The sequence below is a fragment of the Lonchura striata genome, unplaced genomic scaffold, assembly GCF_046129695.1.
Source record: "Lonchura striata isolate bLonStr1 unplaced genomic scaffold, bLonStr1.mat Scaffold_99, whole genome shotgun sequence".
Taxonomy (NCBI): Eukaryota; Metazoa; Chordata; class Aves; order Passeriformes; family Estrildidae; genus Lonchura; species Lonchura striata.
The window spans coordinates 358,845-381,021 of NW_027461193.1; the positions used below are offsets into that span (position 1 = coordinate 358,845).

The window sequence follows — 22,177 nt, forward strand, 5'->3', positions numbered from 1 at the left end:
ATAAAGTTACTTATTGATCTTTTGCCAAAAATTCAATCCCAAGAAAAAATATATATCTGTGTGCGAGTGACTACACCGCACCTATGATAACAAAGCTTTCATTTCATTTGGGCTGTCTCTACCTGATGGGTAGAAGTTTTGCCCTATAGGGCTAAAAAAAAGTCTTTGGTGTGTCCTTGGGAAAATTCCTTCCCTCCCCATGTTCTTAATTTCAACCATTCTCACCAAAAGCTGAGTCAGCATGAAGTCAGTCCGGAGATGGCACTGTCCATCGTCCAGCAGGTCACAGGTGAGGAATCCCAGGCGCGCTTCTGGTTTCTCTCCTCCTGGCTGTCCTCCAGACGAAATGCCTTGGTGAAGGTCAGGTTCTTATCTTGAGCTTTCCGCTCCCTCTCTTCTTGAAAATGCGGAGAGTGTGTACTGCTCTTCTTTTTTTTTCTTCTTTCTTTTTCTGCCAATGAAGGTTGGAGGTTGTTTGATGTTTCTTTTTCTTCTTTTTGTTGATGCCCGCCAAGGGACGCCAGATGTGGGAACCCCAGCCTTGTTTTGGGGCCACATGTGGTGGTGAAATTCCTCCTCCAACCCGTGCTTCCAAAGAAAAACTCCGCAGGCTTAGCTGTTCGGTCTCAAGGCAGTTTATTGCTAGTTATCTAACAGATTATGTTCTTGGACTGCGGCTATTTGATCAGTGGCCTGGGTAGAGGCACACACACACCCTGACATCCTCTCTATCTGCTGTCTTCTTCGTCTCTCTCTCCGCCCAGGGTTGCTGCTATCTTTTATAAGATATATTACGTATAACATGTTTACAATTATTCCCCAATACCTATTACCTACGTTGCCAAGTGTTTTTCTACTCTAAACCAATCTGTGAGTGCCAACATCACCAAGAACATGGAGGCAAGGAAGAAGAAGGAAGAAGGATGGGATCAGCCCACTTTCCTCCATCTTAGAACTTCTGACCCCCATGTACAAAGTGAAAACCCCCCTGTACATGTGCTAAAACCCCCCTGTACAATACTAAAAAAATTTCCCCTCTACTTCGTAACTACTTATACTATACTATCTAACCTTTTGTGATTGCTTGTTCCACCTCCAAAGTTGGTAATTCATTCCATGGCTCAAACTCAAAATCACAGTTGTTTTTCAGCTGTCTGCCAGGGTCTAGAATGCTTCTGACCAAGGCCTGGAACCTCTAAAAATGTCTGAGAGACATTTTGAGTTCCCACAGGCACAGAGCTCCTGTGTCCCTCTAGAGTGGTCAAGTGCCTGAGGCCAAGAGCACCCGCGCAAGAGGGACAGTTCTTTTCTACAGGAAGGAAACCACAGAGCCCCAGTGCTGCGTCCCACCCTCGAATCCACGGGGACAGATTCCCTGTGGAGCCCGGCCAGCTGGGCAGTGGGGCGAGGCGGGCAGAGGGAAGGAACTTCTCCTTGGATCCCAGGAGGCTTGGAGAAGCTCCCACGTGAGTCCAAAGACAAGCTGGTCCCACAAGCAAAGGAAAGAGGTTCTCTCCCTCAGGATTAGTTCCAAAGTTTAATGAGGGCCTGGAGAGATCCCAGGCCACATCTGACCTCGAAGGGCCTCCGGAGCAAGAGAGAGAGGGCCCTGCCCAGAGCAGCCAGGTATAGGGGGGCAGGGAAAACCGAACAGCCAGCGGGGGAAGGACATGGGAGAGGCTCTCGGGGGGCAAGGCCTCAGAGTGACCCCTGAGGAAGGGGTCGGGGAGGAGTCCCAGCCAGGGTCCAGCTACCTGGTGACCCTGGGGGAATGATCTGGACAAAGGGGAAGGGTCACCAGGTGATGGACACATCACCTGGGAGGAGACAGGGGGATGGGTTGGGGTTTGATGGACACACAGGTACTGATGGGGAAGCTGGGATGAACCAAAGAGGTACAAAGAGGGGATATGGAGGGACAAAGCATTATGAGGGGATATACAGTGCAAACACAACTCTGCAGGGTTCAGCCTGACAAAGGACAGGTTTAGAAGGAGAGTGGGAAGAAATTCTTTTCTGTGAGGTTGGAAAGACCCTAGAACAGACTGGCCAGAGAAGCTGTGGCAGCCTCATCCCTGGTGGTGTTCCAGGCCAATTGGACAGGGCTTGGAGCAACCTGGCATAGTGGAAGGCAGGGGGCATGGAATGAGATGGTCATTAGTTCCTTCCTAACCCAAACCATTCTAGGATTCTATGACTGGGCTGCTGAACTTGGCCAAAAGAAGAGCTACATTGCCGAGGTTAAGTGAGCAGGGGATTAGAGCCACCTGTGTTTGCCCTTTAAATCCCTTCCAGCATCAATTAAGGTTGTTCTGATAAAGACCTGGGCAGTGCTCAAACAGTTGCTGAAAGCTGTTCTGGGCTCTGTCTCTGGGTATGGGCACAAAGGAGCCTTTGTTCTTCTTCAGTTGGAGTGAAATCTAAATCTCAGCCAGTGCAGCTCAGAGGGTGACACGTGCTGGCCACTGGGGCCACTGTGTGGACTTGTTTTCAGAAAAATGGGAGATGCAGAGGAGAGGTTCCTGGATACAGTAACTCCACCTACACCTGGAACTGAGGCATCTGCCCAGGGATTTCATATTCACCATCTGGGAAGGAAATTGAATCAGGGCTTGCTAATTTTCGTGAAGTCAAACACCTGGGATTCACTTCAGACTTGCATTTTCCTGGAATAATTCAACACAAGCACTGTATATTTATACACAGGCACTGGACTTTTCTGTTGTTTTATGAGACTACAATTTGTCTTCCTCTTGTGGTTCCTGCAATCCTTCCTCTCCTGAGGTTTGCAGTTGAATTACCAACCTCTACCCCAGGAATATTCATCTGTCATATTTTGGATATTGTTGTTCTTCAAAGGAAAGCAAGCAATGCGAGTTTAAGCCAGGCCTCTTCCCCAGCAGATTTTATTGGAACCAAGTCCTGCCTCAAACCAGAATCCAATCTCATCTCCATTGTTGAGTACGTCTATTAATTTTCTCATCACTGCTTTTCCATTTCTTATTACTATGCAGCTCAGTCTTGAGCAACATCATTCAGAAGTACACAGAAGTAACATACTGCTGCTTTCCTATTCATATCTGCTTGTTACCTAATCCCACCCAGCTCTCTATGGAACATCTGCTTTTACTTGGGCAGACAGGTGTGATTTTTAGCTGCAAATACTGCAAATCAGGGATGCAGAATTTCTCCTTACTCTGTGAATCTGATCAGGGCCCTTCCACATGTCACCAAACATGTGAATTCTCCCTTTCTCCCAACAACTCCCAGTGCTGGTTTTGGCTAAGATAAATCAGACAGTGCAGTTTGGAGTCGCTCCCCACCTGTTTTTCCATCTCATCCAGTGGCTGGGGAAGGATGGCTGGTTGGGTTGTGCAGACATTGCACTGCACCTTCCCCTGCTGGTGCCCAGCCTGGATCAGGGCAGGTTGGATGCCACTTGGGATCCATTCTTTGTCATTCCATGTGATCCTCCATGCAGTAGGGATAAAAAGCCGAGCACTGGGGAACCCCAGGTGCTGCAGCAGTGATATTTTTGGGAGAAACACGGAGCTGTGCATGGCCAGCTTGAAGTCTGCACTGGTGTGAGCACCAGGCCTGCCATGCTGAGCCCAGGGCCACAAGCAGTGCTCACCCTGGCTGGGACACTGAGTCAAGGAGCTTTGCAAGAATTGTTTAGCTTGGAAAAGCTCTCAGAGTTTGTGGAGTCCAACCACTCCTGCAGGAGTGCCAATCTCACCACTGAACCATGTCCCCAGGTGCCACATCCACACTTCTTTTAAATGCCTCCAGAGATGGTGACTCCAGTGCCCTGGGCAGCCTGTGCCACTGCTGGCAACTCTTTGGTGAGGAAATTTTCCTAATATCCAATCTAGGGCTCCACTGGTGCAACTTGAGGCTGTTTCCTCTTGTCCTGTTGGTTGTTACCTGGGAGAAGACACTGCACACACACACACACAGAGGGACAGATGGGCTCAAGGCATGGGAATTCCCTTTGACTTCTCAGGCACAAACCTATGGGATGGTCCTTTTTTTTTACACAGCAAGTAAAAACTGAAGCAGTGACCTGTATCCTAACCAGGGAGATGCTTTGAAAGGGGATAAAACTTGCTGCCAGGCTTTCCTCCGTGAGCAAGTCCAATTTCTTTCTCTCTTTTTAATTTTTTTTTTTCTTTTGGTCTGTGTTATTCCTCCGTGGGCAGGAGGCTGCAGGCATTTCCATTTTTTTTCAAGTTACCTTCTGTACCTCCTGTGGGAGATAAAAAAGTGGCAAGTTCTTTAATTTCTTAGAGTTTCAGGCATGTGTCATGTAGCTGTGCTGCACCCCAGGGGCCAGGCTCTGCCTCTCTTTGCTCCTGCTGGTGTTTCCAAACTGTCCTCTGGGATTTTTATTTGCAAACCACCTTTCTGACCAGCTTCCACATTGCTTTAAAAATTCAGCAGCACGTTTGTGGCTGAAGAGGTCCCAGAGGTGGGGAGGAGGATTTGAGTCGCAATTTGCATCACAGAGTTGTTATAGCAGGGAAAATGATGCATCCCTCCTGTGTCTGGAGCTGCTAATCTTGTTCTGAACATTGAAAACCTCTTCAGCTTCCCTCACTGAACCTAAGTTTGCTTACTGCTTTGATTTCACACCTCTTTCATGCAAGCTTTTCCTCTCTCCTTGGCTGGAATTGTCAGGCCTGAGAAGAGAAATCTTGTCGAGCCTTGGGACAATTCCCATCCTCTCTCCCGGCTCCCAGTGCTGCTTGTCATGATCTTGGGAACCTGAGCATGAGGGAAACTGGGAGGCATTTAGTGAGAGGCAAAGTAAGGCACAGAGGTGAAAGTAAAAGTGCAGAGTGTGGGTTACCAGAGTCTGCTGTGTTGTGGGGATCTGGGCCATGCAAAGTGATGTTTTTCTGTGTGAATGGCCGATTGCTTCTGTATCTCCTCCTGAAATTCCTGTGCACCAGGGCTGGTGCTGGAAGTGCAGCCACACAAAGTCCCCACAGAGCTGTGTGGGACCCAGTGGGAATCATTTATTTGCTGCTTTTGATGACAAGCTGTGACATGAACCTCAGTGTCAGGGAGGTGAGACGTTAATGCTGGTGCCGTCAGACAGTGCCCACACAGCGTGTCTGGAGGCAGCTCAGGAGAAGATGAAGAAAAACCAGGATTAAACCCCAGGTGCTACTGAACTCTATCAGAAACCGCTTGGAGTGAAGTCTGTGCAGTGACTGGGGAGAGCTGGATCAAGGGGCCAGCTCTGAGAAGTCAGTGGTACAGCAGTGAGGTCCTAATACAGATCATTGCACAGAGATGAAAAAGTCTCTGTTTACATGGTCTGAATGTCTGGGTCTGGAAATTCTGCGTTGCACAAACTGTGCTGAGCTCATCTGGCTCTGAAATATCATCTCTGCACCTCAGCCAGGATCAGCATCAGAGTTCTGAACAGATGAATTAAAATCAGACATAACCCAGAAGCACACCTCAGCAATACACATCTATGTCAGGTGAGGAGACCAAAAGCTTTCATTATTGTTCTTGGAGAATGAATTCAGCAATTTAAATAATCCTTCTCTTGGCATTAAAATACTTTAGTTTTACCTCTGCCCCCAGTTATCAATGTCAAGTGTTCCTCTGGTGGTTGGGGGTGGGTTCTCCCCTGCAGCTCTCTGCAGGTTGGTGCTAATTAAAGATGTTCTGTCAGGTTCAGATGTTTTGGTGCCCAAGCAGGGAGTGCAGAACAGGGATGACAAGTGCTGACATTTGCTGTGCTAGAAAGTCCAAGGGACAAATTTGTGCCAATGAACATCACACCTTTAACTAGGAGGATCAATTTGTGTTGTGCTTGTACCAGAGTCTGGTGACAGAGGGGGCTTCCAAAGGAAATCTTGGTCCATGTAGGACCGAGGCCCCTGTGCTGAGGCTGCCTCCAGGCTGCTCCAGCCCCTCAGGATGCCCAGGAACAGGGGTTGCCCACAGCCCAGTGCACCCTCGCTGGCCCTGGTGTTAGCGTTCCGGAATACACATAATCACAGGATATGATTATATTCATGTGCTTTTACTAAGAGCTCTGGGAGTCAGGGGTACAGACCCAAATCTGACTCCAACATGGTTTTCAAGCTGAACGTATTTTATATTCTATCGTTACATAACTCACATATTAATTATTAAATTTATATTGTTTTTTATATACATTGACATGAGTTTCTTGTGATCTTTCTTAGGTTCCTGACCACAGTTTCTCATGATTATTCTTATGACTAAACAGTAATTATATTTAATGACTAAACAATCATCACATCTAACTATTATACCATTTATCATGTACTAGCTACACAGGTGCAGTTGTAGCGAGTACAAGTTCTTCTTGTGCTTAGGGTATTTATTTTTCCAGGGCGTACTAAGCTTATTTTTCCTGTTAACCCTAAATCCCTATGATTTTAAAACCCTTTTACTATCACTGGGGCTACCCAGGGAAGAGCCATGGATGAGGATCGGCAGGACAACGCAGGCTCAGCCCTGCTCCAACATGGGATCCCATGGGATCCCATGGGACAGGGCACGCTGGGATTTGCCCCTGCAGCTACCCAGTGTGTCCAGAGAGACTGCAAGGAGACAGTGACCTCTGTCAGCGGGACCCTCTGAGTGGGACAACCACTCCTGTGGTGGCTGTGCCAGCTCCTAAATGAACCTCCAGCCCTGGGAACATGGAGCAAGTGGAAACCACAACTTGGCCAATACTGCCTGTGCCTGAAGCAAATGGAAAGAGAACTGGGGTGGGAAAAATCACGGTTGTTTATTTACAGAAGAACAGCAATGAAAACACAGAACACATTTAGATTTGTAGGAATATTTGTAATAACAACAGTTTATAGAAGGTATATACCTAAGAACATATCTAACAACAATATCTGAAATGTATTTACAGAAGACAAAAGAAAGCCCTAAAACCTATATCCTAAAGGCAACAACAAACTCTACAAACTATGTACAAAAGTGTGCCATCTCTGTCCGGGATCTCCATCATTCAGGAAGAAAAGCAGGTGCCATGGTCACTGCAGTCAGGCACAGAGGGCTCTTCCGTGTGTCCCCAGGCTGGCACAGCGGGACTCTGCTGCCAGAGCTGAGGCTGGCTGAGTCTGGGGGCTGGGCCCCAGGCACTGCCATGGGGCTTGTGTGGCCCAGAGCAAGCACAGGACAGGCTGGGCATGGCCACCAGAATCCAAGGCACTGGGTACCACGGGCCTGAGCAGAGACCACCCAGCCCAGCCCCGCCCCAGCCTGGCTGCAGGGAACCCGCTCTGCATTGTGGGGACCACATGCCTGTCCTGCTGCTGGCATTGGTCTTCATCCCAGGACCATGGCCTCCTCTTCATCTTTTTCATCTATGTCCATGTCCTCGGTGTGCTCTTCCATGTCCAAGTCCATCTCCTCTTCCACATCCACATCCACCTCCATCTCTTCCTCTCCAGTCTGCTCTCCATCCACCTCCATCTCCTCCTCCGTATCAATTTCTGTGTCCACCTCCATCTCTTCCTCTCCTGTCTTTTCTCCATCCACTTCCATCTTTTCCTCTCTATCAGCCTGTGTGTCCACCTCCATCTTGTCCTCTCTGCCTGCCACAGCCTGCAGAGGTAGCAAAACCTCAGAGTGGGGTCCCTGTCCCACCCCATCCCCCCAGAACTCCAGCCCACCAAGGCAGCTGGGGGGATCCACCTCCATGGAATGGCACCGTACCTTCCTCAGGACAAATGCCAGCATCCTGCAGGGATGGATGGCACAATCCAGGCCTCAGGCAGCTTTGGAGACTGATGAGATGAGGTTTCGGGGCAGGAAAAAGAAGGGTGACAGGAGCAGCAGGAGCAGCGTGCAGCGTGTGCTGAGCCCAGGGCCAGCGGTTGTGTTGTGCTGCTTGCTGGGTGCTGGCAGTTCCAGGTGGGACATGGATTGTGACATGACCATTGAGCTAGAGAGCCTTTGGTTCCATGCTTAGCAACATTCCCCCAGAGCATGGTGCTCAGAGCTCTGTTCCCAAGGATGGGGCATCCACAGCCTGGGCCAGTGCCTCAGCACCCTCAGTGGCAAAGAGCAGCTTCCTCAGCTCCAACTTCAATCAGCCTCCTGCAGCTGAAAGCCGTCCCCCCTTGTCCTGTTGCCACAGGCCCTGTGCAACACTCTGTCCCAGTCTTTCTTGTGGCACCCTTGCAGTGCTGCAGAGCTGCAGTGAGGCCTCCCCAGGGTCTCCTCTTTCCAGGCTGAGCATCCCCAGCCCCACGTGGACAGCAGGCAGTGTGATCTGGGGGAGTCCAGGCTAGAGTCAAATGGCATCAGGAACTGAGAGATGGAAGCTTTAGGCCCAGCTTTGCCTCTCAATGTACAAAATTAATAAGAGTGGAGGGCAAGATGGTGGGACACTGGTTCTGCTCTAATTGGTGAATATAGTCTCTGTTTTTTTCTTTTTTTCTGTCATGCTGATGCGGGTTTGGCTGTTTGAAAGGAAGCTTGGCACAATATCCATTGTCTTCTCCATTGGTGAATCACCAAGCAGAGTCTGGGCAAGCTGATGTTGCAGAGCCAAACCTGCCAATGTACTGGTGATCCTGAGCCTGGAGGATTCAATTAAACCCAGCCAAAAGTACTTTCTGGAAAGTCAAGCCTGGTGTACATTTTCTTGAGTTTGGCTATGCCAACTTCACCTGAGCATAATGAAAAAGCAAACAGAAAACTCAAACCAAAACAGACCAAACCCAGAAGCAAACAAACCCACGCAAACCAATCAGACACAGAGACTAAAATAGCCCAGATGAAACCAAAGGGAATGAGGAATTAGTATTAGTTTTGAGTTCATCACAGCAGGCAAATGGCTGCTTTCCACGGGATCACCATAAAAAGCCACAGATAAGAGCTGCTCCAAAATACACCCAACGGGAGAACCATCAAAGTGATACATAGCAACTCTGGGGGCAGCTGCCCATGAAGGTGAGGGATGAGCACACAGTGGTACAGCTCCAGCCTTCCCCAGCCTCCAGGCTGCTCTTTGCTCCTGATGTAATAGCCTTGCAGGACTGTAGCCCCTCTCAGTGCATTCTAAATCATTCCCACAGCTCTCACTTGAGCCACTGGCATGTCCAGAGCGAGATGCAGGCACAATCCTACTGCCTGCTGAGCCTCTCTGGGAGATCCTGAGCATCTTCCTGCCTAGAGCCACAAAAGAGCTCAGGCTCTCCCTGAACTGGGTTCTCAGGGGAGGTTTCCATATCCCTGCAAGATGTCTTCATCGTTCATCAGGCTGTGCCCAGCCTGGATCAGGGCAGGTTGGATGCCACATGGGATCCATCCTTTGCACTGCAATGTGATCCTCCATGCAGTAGGGATAAAAAGCCCAGCACTGGGGAACCCCCAGGTGCTGCAGCAGTGATATTTTTGGGTGAAACATGGAGCTGTGCATGGCCAGCTTGAAGTCTGCACTGGTGTGAGCACCAGGCCTGCCATACTGAGCCCAGGGCCACAAGCAGTGCTCACCCTGGCTGGGACACTGAGTCCCAACATGGGATCCCATGGGACAGGGCACGCTGGGATTTGCCCCTGCAGCTACCCAGGGTGTCCAGAGAGACGGCAAGGAGACAGTGACCTCTGTCAGTAGGACCCTTTGAGTGGGACAACCACTCCTGGGGTGGCTGTGCCAGCTCCCCCATGAACCTCCAGCCCTGGGAACCTGGAGAAAGTTGAAACCACATCTTGGCCAATACTGCCTGTGCCTGAAGCAAATGGAAAGAGAACTGGGGTGGGAAAAATCACGGTTGTTAATTTACAGAAGAACAGCAATGAAAACACAGAACACATCTAGATTTGTAAGAATATTTGTAATAACAACAGTTTATAGAAGGTATATACCTAAGAACATATCTAACAACAATATCCGAAATGTATTTACAGAAGACAAAAGAAAGCCCTAAAACCTATATCCTAAAGGCAACAACAAACTCTACAAACTATGTACAAAAAGGTGCCATCTCTGTCCGGGATCTCCATCATTCAGGAAGAAAAGCAGGTGCCATGGTCACTGCAGTCAGGCACAGAGGGCTCTTCCGTGTGTCCCCAGGCTGGCACAGGGGGACTCTGCTGCCAGAGCTGAGGCTGGCTGAGTCTGGGGGCTGGGCCCCAGGCACTGCCAAGGGGCTTGTGTGGCCCAAAGCAAGCACAGGACAGGCTGGGCATGGCCACCAGAATCCAATGCACTGGGTACCACGGGCCTGAGCAGAGACCACCCAGCCCAGCCCCGCCCCAGCCTGGCTGCAGGGAACCCACTCTGTATTGTGGGGACCACATGCCTGTCCTGCTGCTGGCATTGGTCTTCAAAGCAGGACCATGGCCTCCTCTTCATCTTTTTCATCTATGTCCATGTCCTCGGTGTGCTCTTCCATGTCCAAGTCCATCTCCTCTTCCACATCCACATCCACCTCCATCTCTTCCTCTCCAGTCTGCTCTCCATCCACCTCCATCTCCTCCTCCGTATCAATTTCTGTGTCCACCTCCATCTCTTCCTCTCCTGTCTTTTCTCCATCCACTTCCATCTTCTCCTCTCTATCAGCCTGTGTGTCCACCTCCATCTTGTCCTCTCTGCCTGCCACAGCCTGCAGAGGTAGCAAAACCTCAGAGTGGGGTCCCTGTCCCACCCCATCCGCCCAGAACTCCAGCCCACCCGGGCAGCTGGGGGGATCCACCTCCATGGAATGGCACCGTACCTTCCTCAGGACAAATGTCAGCATCCTGCAGGGATGGATGACACAATCCAGGCCTTAGGCAGTTTTGGAGACTGATGAGATGAGGTTTCGGGGCAGGAAAAAGAAGGGTGACAGGAGCAGCAGGAGCAGCGTGCAGCATGTGCTGAGCCCAGGGCCAGCGGTTGTGTTGTGCTGCTTGCTGGCTGCTGGCAGTTCCAGATGGGACATGGATTGTGACATGACCATTGAGCTAGAGAGCCTTTGGTTCCATGCTTAGCAACGTTCCCCCAGAGCATGGTGCTCAGAGCTCTGTTCCCAAGGATGGGGCATCCACAGCCTGGGCCAGCGCCTCAGCAGCCTCAGTGGCAAAGAGCAGCTTCCTTAGATCCAGCTTCAATCAGCCTCCTGCAGCTGAAAGCCGTCCCCCCTTGTCCTGTTGCCACAGGCCCTGTGCAACACCCTGTCCCAATCTTTCTTGTGGCACCCTTGCAGTGCTGCAGAGCTGCAGTGAGGCCTCCCCAGGGTCTCCTCTTTCCAGGCTGAGCATCCCCAGCCCCACGTGGACAGCAGGCAGTGTGATCAGGGGGAGTCCAGGCTAGAGTCAAATGGCATCAGGAACTGGGAGATGGAAGCTTTAGGCATAGCTTTGCCTCTCAATGTACAAAATTAATAACAGTGGAGGGCAAGATGGTGGGACACTGGTTCTGCTCTAATTGGTGAATATAGTCTCTGTTTTTTTCTTTTTTTCTGTCATGCTGGTGCAGGTTTGGCTGTTTGAAAGGAAGCTTGGCACAATATCCATTGTCTTCTCCATTTGTGAAACACCGAGCAGAGTCTGGGCAAGCTGATGTTGCAGAGCCAAACCTGCCAATGTACTGGTGATCCTGAGCCTGGAGGATTCAATTAAACCCAGCCAAAAGTACTTTCTTGAAAGTCAAGCCTGGTGTACATTTTCTTGAGTTTGGCTATGCCAACTTCACCTGAGTCTTATAATAAAGCAAACAAAAAACTCAAACCGAAACCGACAAAACCCAGAAACAAACAAACCCGCGCAAAGCAATCAAACAAATAGATTTAAAAAATCGAAATAAAACCAAAGGGAATGAGGAGTTAGTATTAGTTTTGAGTTCATCACAGCAGGGAGGTGGCTGCTTTCCACGGGATCACCATAAAAAGCCACAGATAACAGCTGCTCCAAAATACACCCAACAGGAGAACCATCAAAGTGATACATAGCAACTCTGGGGGCAGCTCCCCATGAAGGTGAGGGATGAGCACACAGTGGTACAGCTCCAGCCTTCCCCAGCCTCCAGGCTGCTCTTTGCTCCTGATGTAAGAGCCTTGCAGGACTGTGGCCCTTCTCAGTGCATTCTAAATCATTCCCACAGCTCTCAGTTGAGCCACTGGTATTTCCAGAGCGAGATGCAGGCACAATCCTACTGCCTGCTGAGCCTCTCTGGGAGATCCTGAGCATCTTCCTGCCTAGAGCCACAAAAGAGCTCAGGCTCTCCCTGAACTGGATCAAATACAGGAAAAGTGGGGATAGAGAAGAACATCAGGGATGCAATGGTTGGAAGGCTCATGGGTGGTAGACAGGGAAGGGACCAATAGGGAATGCCAGGGTTCATTGTTAGGGACATAAACCAATGGGAAAACAGGGAAGGGAGAACTCACTAGAACTTGGACAGATAAGGGTAAAAGGGTAGGGAAGGCCAACGAGCCAATGGGGAGCACAGAACTGGGACAAATTGACACAGTGCTGCAGAGCACCATGGTGGAAGATTGTTTCCCCACGCTGAGCTGTGAGGAATGTCCAGAGCCTGAAGTGCATCTCTCCAGGGGATTGCCACTGTTCTTTCCCCAGTAAGCTCACAGGCCTCCACAAACACACACAGGAGATGTCAGGGGCCGTTCATCATTTCTCTGCTCTCCAGCACCGAGCCAATGGACTCTGGCACACCTCTGAGCTCATGCCCGTGGCAACCGCCCCTGGCCATGGGGCTCCATGGAACTGCTCTCAGGAAACCCTCCAAGAGTTGGGGAATGCCCCAAAACTGCCTCAGGAATGTGAGATACCCCAGCATCTCTTCATTAATGGAGACTATTAAAAAACTCACCCAGTAGTGGGCTCCCCCTATCTTAATCATCCCCAAATTTTTGCTGTCTCATTCCAGACCACAGACCACATCCCTAATCCCTATCTGAACCCATCCCACTCCTCCTGGACATCATGATCCCTTCTCATGCTGTACCTCCCCCATTTCACACCTCCCAATCCCCATCCCACCCATCCCACCCCACCCAATGCCCATCCTGATTTGCATCCTGCTTTTCCCAATCCCCTTGCAACCCAATTTCACTCTGAGAGGCAGTGGAATTGAGTAATTTTGGGGTGGGATTCAGTAGTTTTTAGTGGCACTGAGTGGTTTTGAGCTGACAGATCAGTCCCTCTCATTTTTTGGAGAGCCAAGAAATAAAGAAAATTAAACCAAATAGCCCCCAAACTCCCCCATATCCTCACAGATATCTCCCGGAATCCAAGATTCCCCAAAACACAACTAAGATGTGAGGCTTTAGATGTGTTTGATGCATTTGTTAATTTAAACCCCAATTTTCTGTGTTTTGAATGGAGGAAGATAAAAGATAACTGGAGCAAAAATAAAAGGAACATCAGCCACTTCCCTCTGTGTATCACAGGGAATGTGGTCACCAGGGAGCTGATCAGGGTGGGTCCTCTGATGGGGATGGAGCTGGAGCAGTGCACGAAGCTCTTCCTGCAGGCGGGATTCTCACAGGGCTTCCTTTACTGGTGCCTCCGCTGGTGCCGGTTAAAGAACGAGTGATCTGAGAAGCTCTTCCCACACTAGGGACACTCGTAGGACCTCTCCCCGGTGTGGATGTGCCGGTGCCTGACAAGGTTGGAGCTGTGCTTGAAGCCCTTCCCGCAGTCAGGGCAGAGGAAGGGCCTCTCATCCGTGTGAATCCGATGATGTACAAAGAGATTGGAGCTGGTACGAAACCTCTTCTGACAGTCGGGACACTCGTAAGGCTTCTCCCCAGTGTGGATACGTTGGTGGGTGGCAAGGGCAGAGCTGCAGCTGAAGCCCTTCCCACACTCCCCACACTCGTAGGGCCATTCCCTGGTGTGGATCATCTGGTGGCGGATCAGGGTTTTGCTGTGCCTGAAGCTCTTCCCACACTCCAAGCACTTGTAGGGCTTCTCCCCACCATTATGGTGCCCAGTGACCAACAGCTCCAAACTCTGGCTGTATCTCTGCCCACCTTCCTGGCCCAGAGTGGATCTTTCCTCCTCAGAGCAACCTGGTCTGGATTTGCAGCCCCTCCTCCTGTGGGATCTCCAGGGCTTTTCCTTCCCGTTGGATTCCTGCACCGTGGAGCCGCTCAAAACAGCCTCTTCCATGAGGTTCTGCTGCAGGGATTTTTCCTCCCTGCTCTCCATCCGCAGCTCCTTGTCTGGGGGAGGAAGGACAAGGAGAGGATGGGATTTGCCTCCGTGCCACAGGGAAGGGCAAGGAGATCCCCCCAGTGCATCCCCGGCAGGAGGGCACCGGCAGCGGGGCTGTCCTGCAGCCGGCGGCTGTGCTGGGTTGGGAGATAGAGCAGGAGAGAGGGGGAAAGGGGCACTGACTTCCTCCTCACCTGCCTCAGGGTCCCAGGGCATCTTCCTCTTCCTCACAACCTTCTCCTCCATCTGGCAAAAGTTTGGGTATGGAAAATCCTGTTTTGGGAGGAAAACAAGGGATGAGCACATTGAGTTTTGTACTGGTTTGAGGGCAAACCAGGGGGAGAGTCTAAGCCAGAAGGACAATTGAGTAAAAAATATAAGATTAAGGCAATGATACAGAAACACTGGTTTAATCTGACAGAGTCAGGATATAACCTGACACCCCGTTGGTCAGGGTGGTGGTAGCAGTCTGATGAAATGGTGGCTGCAGTCCGGCTGGAGTGATGATCGTGATTCTGCCAAAGCAGTGATCCTGTAGAAGAGTCTGGTCTTCCTCTGAAGGTCCAGTGGTGCTTATGGAGCTCTTGTCCTCTGGGAATGCAGTAGGCAAGGTGGTTGTGGTGTTGCAAGGGTGAGATTATATCCAGGTAGGAATGCTTGGTTCCTCCCCCTGGGCGGAGCATCCCACAATGGGATGATGTAATTTTATCAGTCCTGCAGTGACACTCAATGGCCCATTAACAGAAGATGGCCCCTGGAGGGCGTTATCAGGGTTGAGCCATGGAACAGATAAAGAACACTGCCCCACCTGTTGATAACAGTTTATGGAGATGGTGACTGAAAACACTTTTGGTTACATCTGACACTGTAACCTGAAACAGTGAGGCAATCCCTGCTCGGGGTGGGGGGTGAACACCACCCCCCTTACCCAAACTGGCTCAGGTGTAAAACCCCCACCCTGGGAAGGCCACACACACAGGGGACAATGTCACACTTGCCCTGCCCCAGGGGAGATCTCTGTCCCTGTCACCCCCTTGCTCTCTCCCCTTTTCTCTTTCTTGCCATCTCTCTTTCTACCTCACATTTACTGTTCAATACAATCCACTTTGGATTTGGTCTCCTTAGCACCTTAATTGGGGCAGAGGCATATCTCTAACAATTTTATTAACCAGATTGTGACATTATTTTTGCACAATAAGTTCAGGGCACTGTTGTCTGACCCCAAGTGCCTTTGACAACAGCATGGTTCTCTCCTCTGAGGAGTTTGTGGCTCTTTCTGGAGGAACTCTTGAAAACTTAGATGCAGCTTCCTCTGAGCGACTTTTGGGAGAACTTATGAGGAAAATGGCTGTTGTGGGTGGCCAGTGTAAAGAAAATATTTTGTTGTCCTTCCTTGAAAAGTTTGTTAAAACCACTGGAGGAAAGGGAACAAATGATACCAGAGAGACTGATAAGGATCATTCACCCCAAGGTGAGGAACACAAGGCTACTTAAATCCCATGAGAATTTCAGCTCAGGTAGCTAAATTCCCAAGTAAATCCTGAATTCACAAGTTTGTGGGCTTTTCCAAATATGAGAATCATTATTTTCTTGGTCCCCGTCCTTTGTGACAGTTACACAGACCTTTCCCTTCCTTTAATAATCTGTATTGGACCAAATTTCCACATTTCTCTTTTTGGAACCTGCCAGCATCTGAGTTGGAGCTCTGCTGGAACTGATGAAATTTGGAATTGCCACAGAATTGCTTCTGTTGTTGGTTTATTAATGTTTGGGATTTATTTGCATTTCCATCACAAGTGACTTGTGGGAAGAGCAAATATTCCTCAAGGCATTTTATGGAGTGTTAAGTTTAATTTCTGATGAGTTTGTTTTCTCTAGCCCAGGACATGTTCAAGGGGTCTCTGGTTTTCATTTGGCCCTAATTTTCTTCTGATTTGTATTTTTCACTTAAAAACACCTGAAAAATAACTAAAATTATTATTGACCAGACATGTCAAAAGTCCCATTATTTAAGAAGTATTTGAGGTGGAATTTATTCTTTGGGAACATATTCTGGAGGATCTGTTGGTTCTTGGGGGATATCTGGTAGTATTTTCCATATCTTTGCACTCCAAAAGCCAAGGTGGATTTGTCTCTCACCTCAAAATGACTCAATCCCACTCAAAACCCCAAAATCTTACCCCAAAATAGGTGAATCCCACCTCAAAATGGCTGGTTCCCACCTCAGTCCCATGCCAAAATTACTCAATTCCACAGCCTCCAGGTTGATATGGGGTTGCAAGGAGATCAGGAGAAGTGAGATCCAAATTTGAGGTTGTGGGATCAGGATTGTGCGGGGCTGAGTGAGTGTGATTTATTTTGATAGCAAATGAAACTTCCAGAACTATTGATTTCTGTCCCATTCATTTTCTGTCAGTTCTGGTTTGCTTTTCAGAGTGCTGCCTTCTCAGCTGATTTTGTTTGTGTCCTCCTGTCCCAGACTGAAAAGTAAGATGTGTTCTATTTGCCATCTGTATGGCAGTTGTCCTGTGTTAAGTGGGCAGTTTTTCCTTATCTCTTCCACAATCAATCCTCCCTCAGGGGAGACATCTGCTGATAATGGGCTATTGAATGTCACTGCATGACTGATAAGAACTGTAACATCCCATTGTGAGATGCCTCGCCCAGAGGGAGGAGCCAAGCATTCCTACCTGCATCTAGTCTTGAGATTCTGGCCCACCAACACAGCTTTTTCTGCGCTGGATTTCTCAGAGGAACAGCTGCCTCTTCCACTGCCTCTTCAGAAGAAGACTCCCTTTTCTACAGGATCACTTCTCCACCAGAACCACACCTGACACTCCTGGAGGGCTGCAGCTGCAATTCCAATTGGACTGCGGCCAACACCCTGTCCAACAGAGTGTCAGGTTGTATTCTGTATTCAGTGTAGTTTTAGTTCACTTCATTGTTTCTTTTATCTTTTTATTTTCTTCCCTAGTAAAAAACTGTTATTCTGGTTCCATATTTTTACCTGACAGCCGCCCTTAATTTCAAATTTATAACAATTCTGAAAGAAAGGGTCTACATTTTTCCAATTCAGTGGAGGCCCATGCCTTCCTTAGCAGACACCTGTGTTTCCAAACCAAAACACCTCCTTTCTCTCCTGCCTTCCTTTGCCTGCTCTGTTACTCTCTCATTGCCTCTCTTGACCCAGGGCACCCAGTTCTCACTTAAGACCAAGTTTCCCTGTGGTACACAGCGGGTCTCCCCATCTTTCTGCATTACCACTAAGTGTAACCAGGTCCTTGATCAAAGACAATCCCACGAATGGGTTGGTCTTTGCCTGAGGTGGGATTAATTCAAACAGTTTTCCCTAAAATACCTTTCATATGTACTACAGGGACCTTATCTCCATCTACTGTGTGTAAGGGTTCTGACTGGGCAGGGCCAGCTCGATTGACAGACCCTCAGGTGTTGAACATCCAGGTTGCTTTTGCCAGGTTAATTTCCCAGTTTCTAAATGTTCCCCCACCAAGTGCCTTCAGGGCAGTCTTAAGGAGTCCGTTGCACCGTTCAACTTTGCCGGCAGCTGGAGCATGGTAGGGAATATGATATATCCATTCGATACCATGTTCTCTGGCCCAGGTGTTGATAAGGATGTTCTTGAAATGGGTGCCGTTGTCAGACTCAATTCTCTCAGGGGTGCCGTGTCTCCACAGGACTTGCTTTTCCAAGCCTAAGATGGTGTTCCGGGCAGTGGCATGAGGTACAGGGAAAGTCTCCAGCCATCCAGTGGTGGCTTCCACCATGGTCAGCACGTAGCACTTGCCTTGGCGTGTCTGGGGCAGTGTGATATAGTCAATCTGCCAGGCCTCCCCATAGCTGTACTTGGACCACCGCCCACCATACCATAGGGGCTTCACTCTCTTGGCCTGTTTGATGGCAGCACACGTCTCACAGTCATGGATAACCTGGGAAACACTGTCCATGGTTAGATCCACCCCTCGGTCTCGTGCCCACTTGTAGGTGGCATCTCTGCCCTGATGACCTGAGGCATCATGAGCCCATCGAGCCAGGAACAACTCCCCCTTATGGTGCCAATCTAAGTCTATCTTTGACACCTCTATTTTTGCTGCCTGATCTACCTGCTCATTGTTTCGGTGCTCCTCATTAGCCCGACTTTTGGGGACATGGGCATTTACATGACGGACTTTCACCGTCAGCTTTTCCACCCGAGAGGCAATGTCTTTCCATATATCAGCAGCCCAGATTGGCTTTCCTCTACATTGCCAGTTGGCCTTCTTCCACCTTCCCAGCCAGCCCCACAGAGCATTGGCTACCATCCATGAATCAGTATAAAGGTAGAGCTTTGGCCACTTCTCCCTTTCAGCAATGTCCAGAGCCAGCTGAACGGCCTTGAGCTCAGCGAGTTGGCTTGATCCACCTTCTCCTTCGGTAGCTTGTGCAACTTGGCGTGTGGGGCTCCATACGGCTGCTTTCCACTTCTGGTTCATCCCTACAATGCGACAGGAGCCGTCAGTGAAAAGAGCGTAGCAGGTCTCCTCTGCTGGTAGTTGGTTGTATGGTGGAGCTTCTTCAGCCCTTGTCACTTGTACCTGCTCCTCATCATCAGTGAGACCAAAGTTTTCACCTTCTGGCCAGTTCGTAATTATCTCCAAAATTCCAGGGCGATTCAGGTTTCCAATACGGGCACACTGAGTGATGAGGGCAATCCATTTGTTCCATGTGGCGTCAGTGGCATGGTGGGTAGTAGGAACCTTTCCTTTAAACATCCACCCCAGCACCGGTAGTCGGGGTGCCAGGAGGAGTTGTGTTTCTGTGCCAATTACCTCCGAGGCGGCTTGAACTCCTTCAAAGGCAGCCAAGATTTCCTTCTCTGTGGGAGTGTAGTTGGGTTCAGACCCTCTGTAACTTCGGCTCCAGAATCCCAGTGGTTGGCCTCGAGTCTCCTCAGGCACCTTCTGCCAAAGGCTCCAGGACAACCCATGGCTCCCGGCTGCAGAGTAGAGCACATTCTTGACCTCTGGTCCCGTCCTGACTGGGCCAAGGGCTACAGCATGAGCAATCTCCTGCTTGATCTGGGTGAAAGCTTGTTGCTGCTCAGGGCCCCAGTGGAAATCATTCTTCTTTCGGGTAACCAGATAAAGAGGGCTCACAATCTGGCTATACTCAGGAATGTGCATTCTCCAGAAACCTATGGCACTTAGGAAAGCTTGTGTTTCCTTTTTGCTGGTTGGTGGGGACATAGCTGTGATTTTGTTGATGACCTCAGTGGGAATCTGGCGCCGTCCGTCTTGCCATTTCACTCCCAGGAACTGGATTTCTCGGGCAGGTCCCTTGACTTTGCTCTTCTTGATGGCGAAGCCAGCTTCTAGCAGTATCTGGATGATCCTCTCACCTTTCTCAAACACTTCTGCCGCTGTGCTCCCCCACACAATGATGTCATCAATGTATTGCAGGTGTTCTGGAGCCTCACCCTTTTCTAGTGCAGTCTGGATCAGCCCATGGCAGATGGTGGGGCTGTGTTTCCACCCCTGGGGCAGTCAGTTCCAGGTGTACTGCACGCCCCTCCAGGTGAAAGCGAACTGAGGCATGCATTCTGCTGCCAGAGGAATGGAGAAAAACGCATTAGCAATATCAATGGTGGCATACCACTTTGCTGCCTTGGACTCCAGCTCGTACTGGAGTTCCAGCATATCCGGTACAGCAGCGCTCAGCGGTGGAGTCACTTCATTTAAGCCACGATAGTCCACAGTCAATCTCCATTCTTGGTCAGATTTGCACACAGGCCAGATGGGGCTGTTGAAGGGTGAGTGGGTTTTGCTGACCACCCCTTGGCTCTCCAGCTCCCGAATCATTTTGTGGATGGGGATCACGGCATCTCGATCCGTCCGATACTGCCGGCGGTGCACTGTCGAGGTCGCAATTGGCACGCATTGTTCTTCCACCCTTAGGAGTCCTACTGCAGAGGGGTTTTCTGACAGTCCAGGCAAGGCGTTCAATTGCCTAATGTCTTCTGCCTCTACAGCGGCTATTCCAAAAGCCCACCTGAGTCCCTTTGGGTCTTTGTAATAGCCGTTCCGGAGGAAGTCTATGCCTAGGATACACGGAGCATCTGGGCCAGTCACTATAGGATGTTTCTTCCACTCCTTCCCAGTCAGGCTCACCTCGGCTTCCACCAGAGTCAATTGTTGTGATCCCCCTGTCACACCAGCAATGGAAACAGGCTCTGCCCCCACATGTCCCGATGGTATCAGAGTACACTGTGCACCAGTATCAACTAAAGCATCATATTTTTGTGGCTCTGATGTGCCAGGCCATTGGATCCACACTGTCCAGAAGATCCGGTTGTCCCGTGCCTCTCCCTGGCTAGAGACAGGGCCCCTCTAACACTGGTTATCATTCCTTTCCTGGGCATACATACTAGAGGTCCCTTCAAGGGGGTCTGACAGATCGTACCCACAAGCTTGGTCACGGGAGGTTGAGGCTACCTTCACTTTGGTGGAACTCCCCCGGTTAGAGTTTCCCTCCTTAAGTTGACGGACCCGTGCTGCCAGGACAGAAGTGGGTTTCCCATCCCACCTCCCCATGTCTTCCCCATGGTCACGCAGGAAGAACCACAGATTAGCCCTTGGGGTGTACCCTCTCTCTCTAGCTGGGGATTGTTGGGCGCTGATTCTGGGGCCTGTGACTCTCATGGGTGCTGTATTAACCTTCCTTATCTCCTCCCTCACCTCCTCTTTAAACTCCTTAATCACGGCTGAGATATGAGCCTGCATTGGGCCATTAATCATACTCTCATAATTCCTAAGTTTGTTGGCAACAGAACCCACTGTCTCCCGGTGAGCGTCAGCATTGATTGTTGCAATGAAGGTGGTGTATTGAGATGGCCCAAGATTTGCTAGACTCCACAGCATTTGTCCCGTACACCTGACCTTGTCGGGGTCATTATTGTGTCGTCCATCCCTCCCAAAGAGTACCTCCAATACTGCCACTTCCCTCAGCTGTTGGATCCCTTCCTCGAGGGTCTTCCAGCGCATTCTATGATGGTGCTCTTGCATTCTCTCTCTGTGGACAAACCTCTCCCTGACACTCATTAAGAGCCGCTCCCAGAGAGAAAGGGACCCTGGTTAGCTTACAGAAACCTGATTTATACCCAAATCCTGGGTCAAGGGTCCCAAGTTCCTTGCCTCACCACCGTCCAGCTGCACGCCTGTACCCATAAGATCCCAAACCCGGAGTAGCCAGGTAGCATAAGCCTCACGCCCTCGTCGCACAATGTCTTTATGCAGATTACGAGGACTTTTGTACGTCAGGGACTCGGTGATGATAGCAATCTCTGGCTCCCCTGTGGGTTGTGAGGTTCCTCCATTCCTGTCCCTATCTGCAGGGTGCTCTGCTTTCACCTTAGACTTCCTTCTTTCTACCGGGGCAACTGCTGTTGTCCGTGACTGCCTTTGTGGTTCAGCTGGAACCTGGACAGTTGTAACATCTGTGGGTTCCACAGCTGTACTATTAGACTGTCCCTCCTCAAGGCAAAGGGCCGGTTTCTCACCAGCTGGGGAAATGCACTCCTTCAGCATCTCTCGTATCTCCTTAACCAGAACCCTCACCCAGTCTGGGCGGTTCATTTCTGAGGTGGGCTGTTAGGCAGGGTCAGGCTCTGGAGCAGCAGCATCTCGAGTCTCTGGTGTAGGTGTGAGGGTAGTTATCCAGGTTAATCTTCCCTTATCTCTGACTGCTAAATATAACAGGACTATCAGCAACACCACCCATTAGCACTTAGAAAGGATCTTAACCCTTTGAAAACTGGTGGAGCAGACCCAAAAAGATGGTTAAAAGGTTGGGAGAAAGTTTGCCCAGGCGCTATTTCCTCGCAGTATGTACCATTATTAAAGTAACCCCAAAAACATACAGTTAATGTGTGATAGCTATGAATCCATGTACCTGACTTCCAGAGGAAATTAAAGATCCATGAATTCCTCACCCAATTAACCCAGAA

General features: G+C 49.9%; 1 protein-coding gene across 1 annotated transcript in view; it reads right to left on the reverse strand.

Annotated features, from left to right (window-relative positions):
• Positions 1 to 22,177, reverse strand: part of LOC144248867 (uncharacterized) — a 552,852-nt gene that overhangs the window by 309,081 nt on the left and 221,594 nt on the right. Inside the window, 1 exon segment of the mRNA XM_077790845.1 lies at positions 13,743 to 13,932. Coding sequence (XP_077646971.1) covers positions 13,743 to 13,932 — 190 coding nt within the window.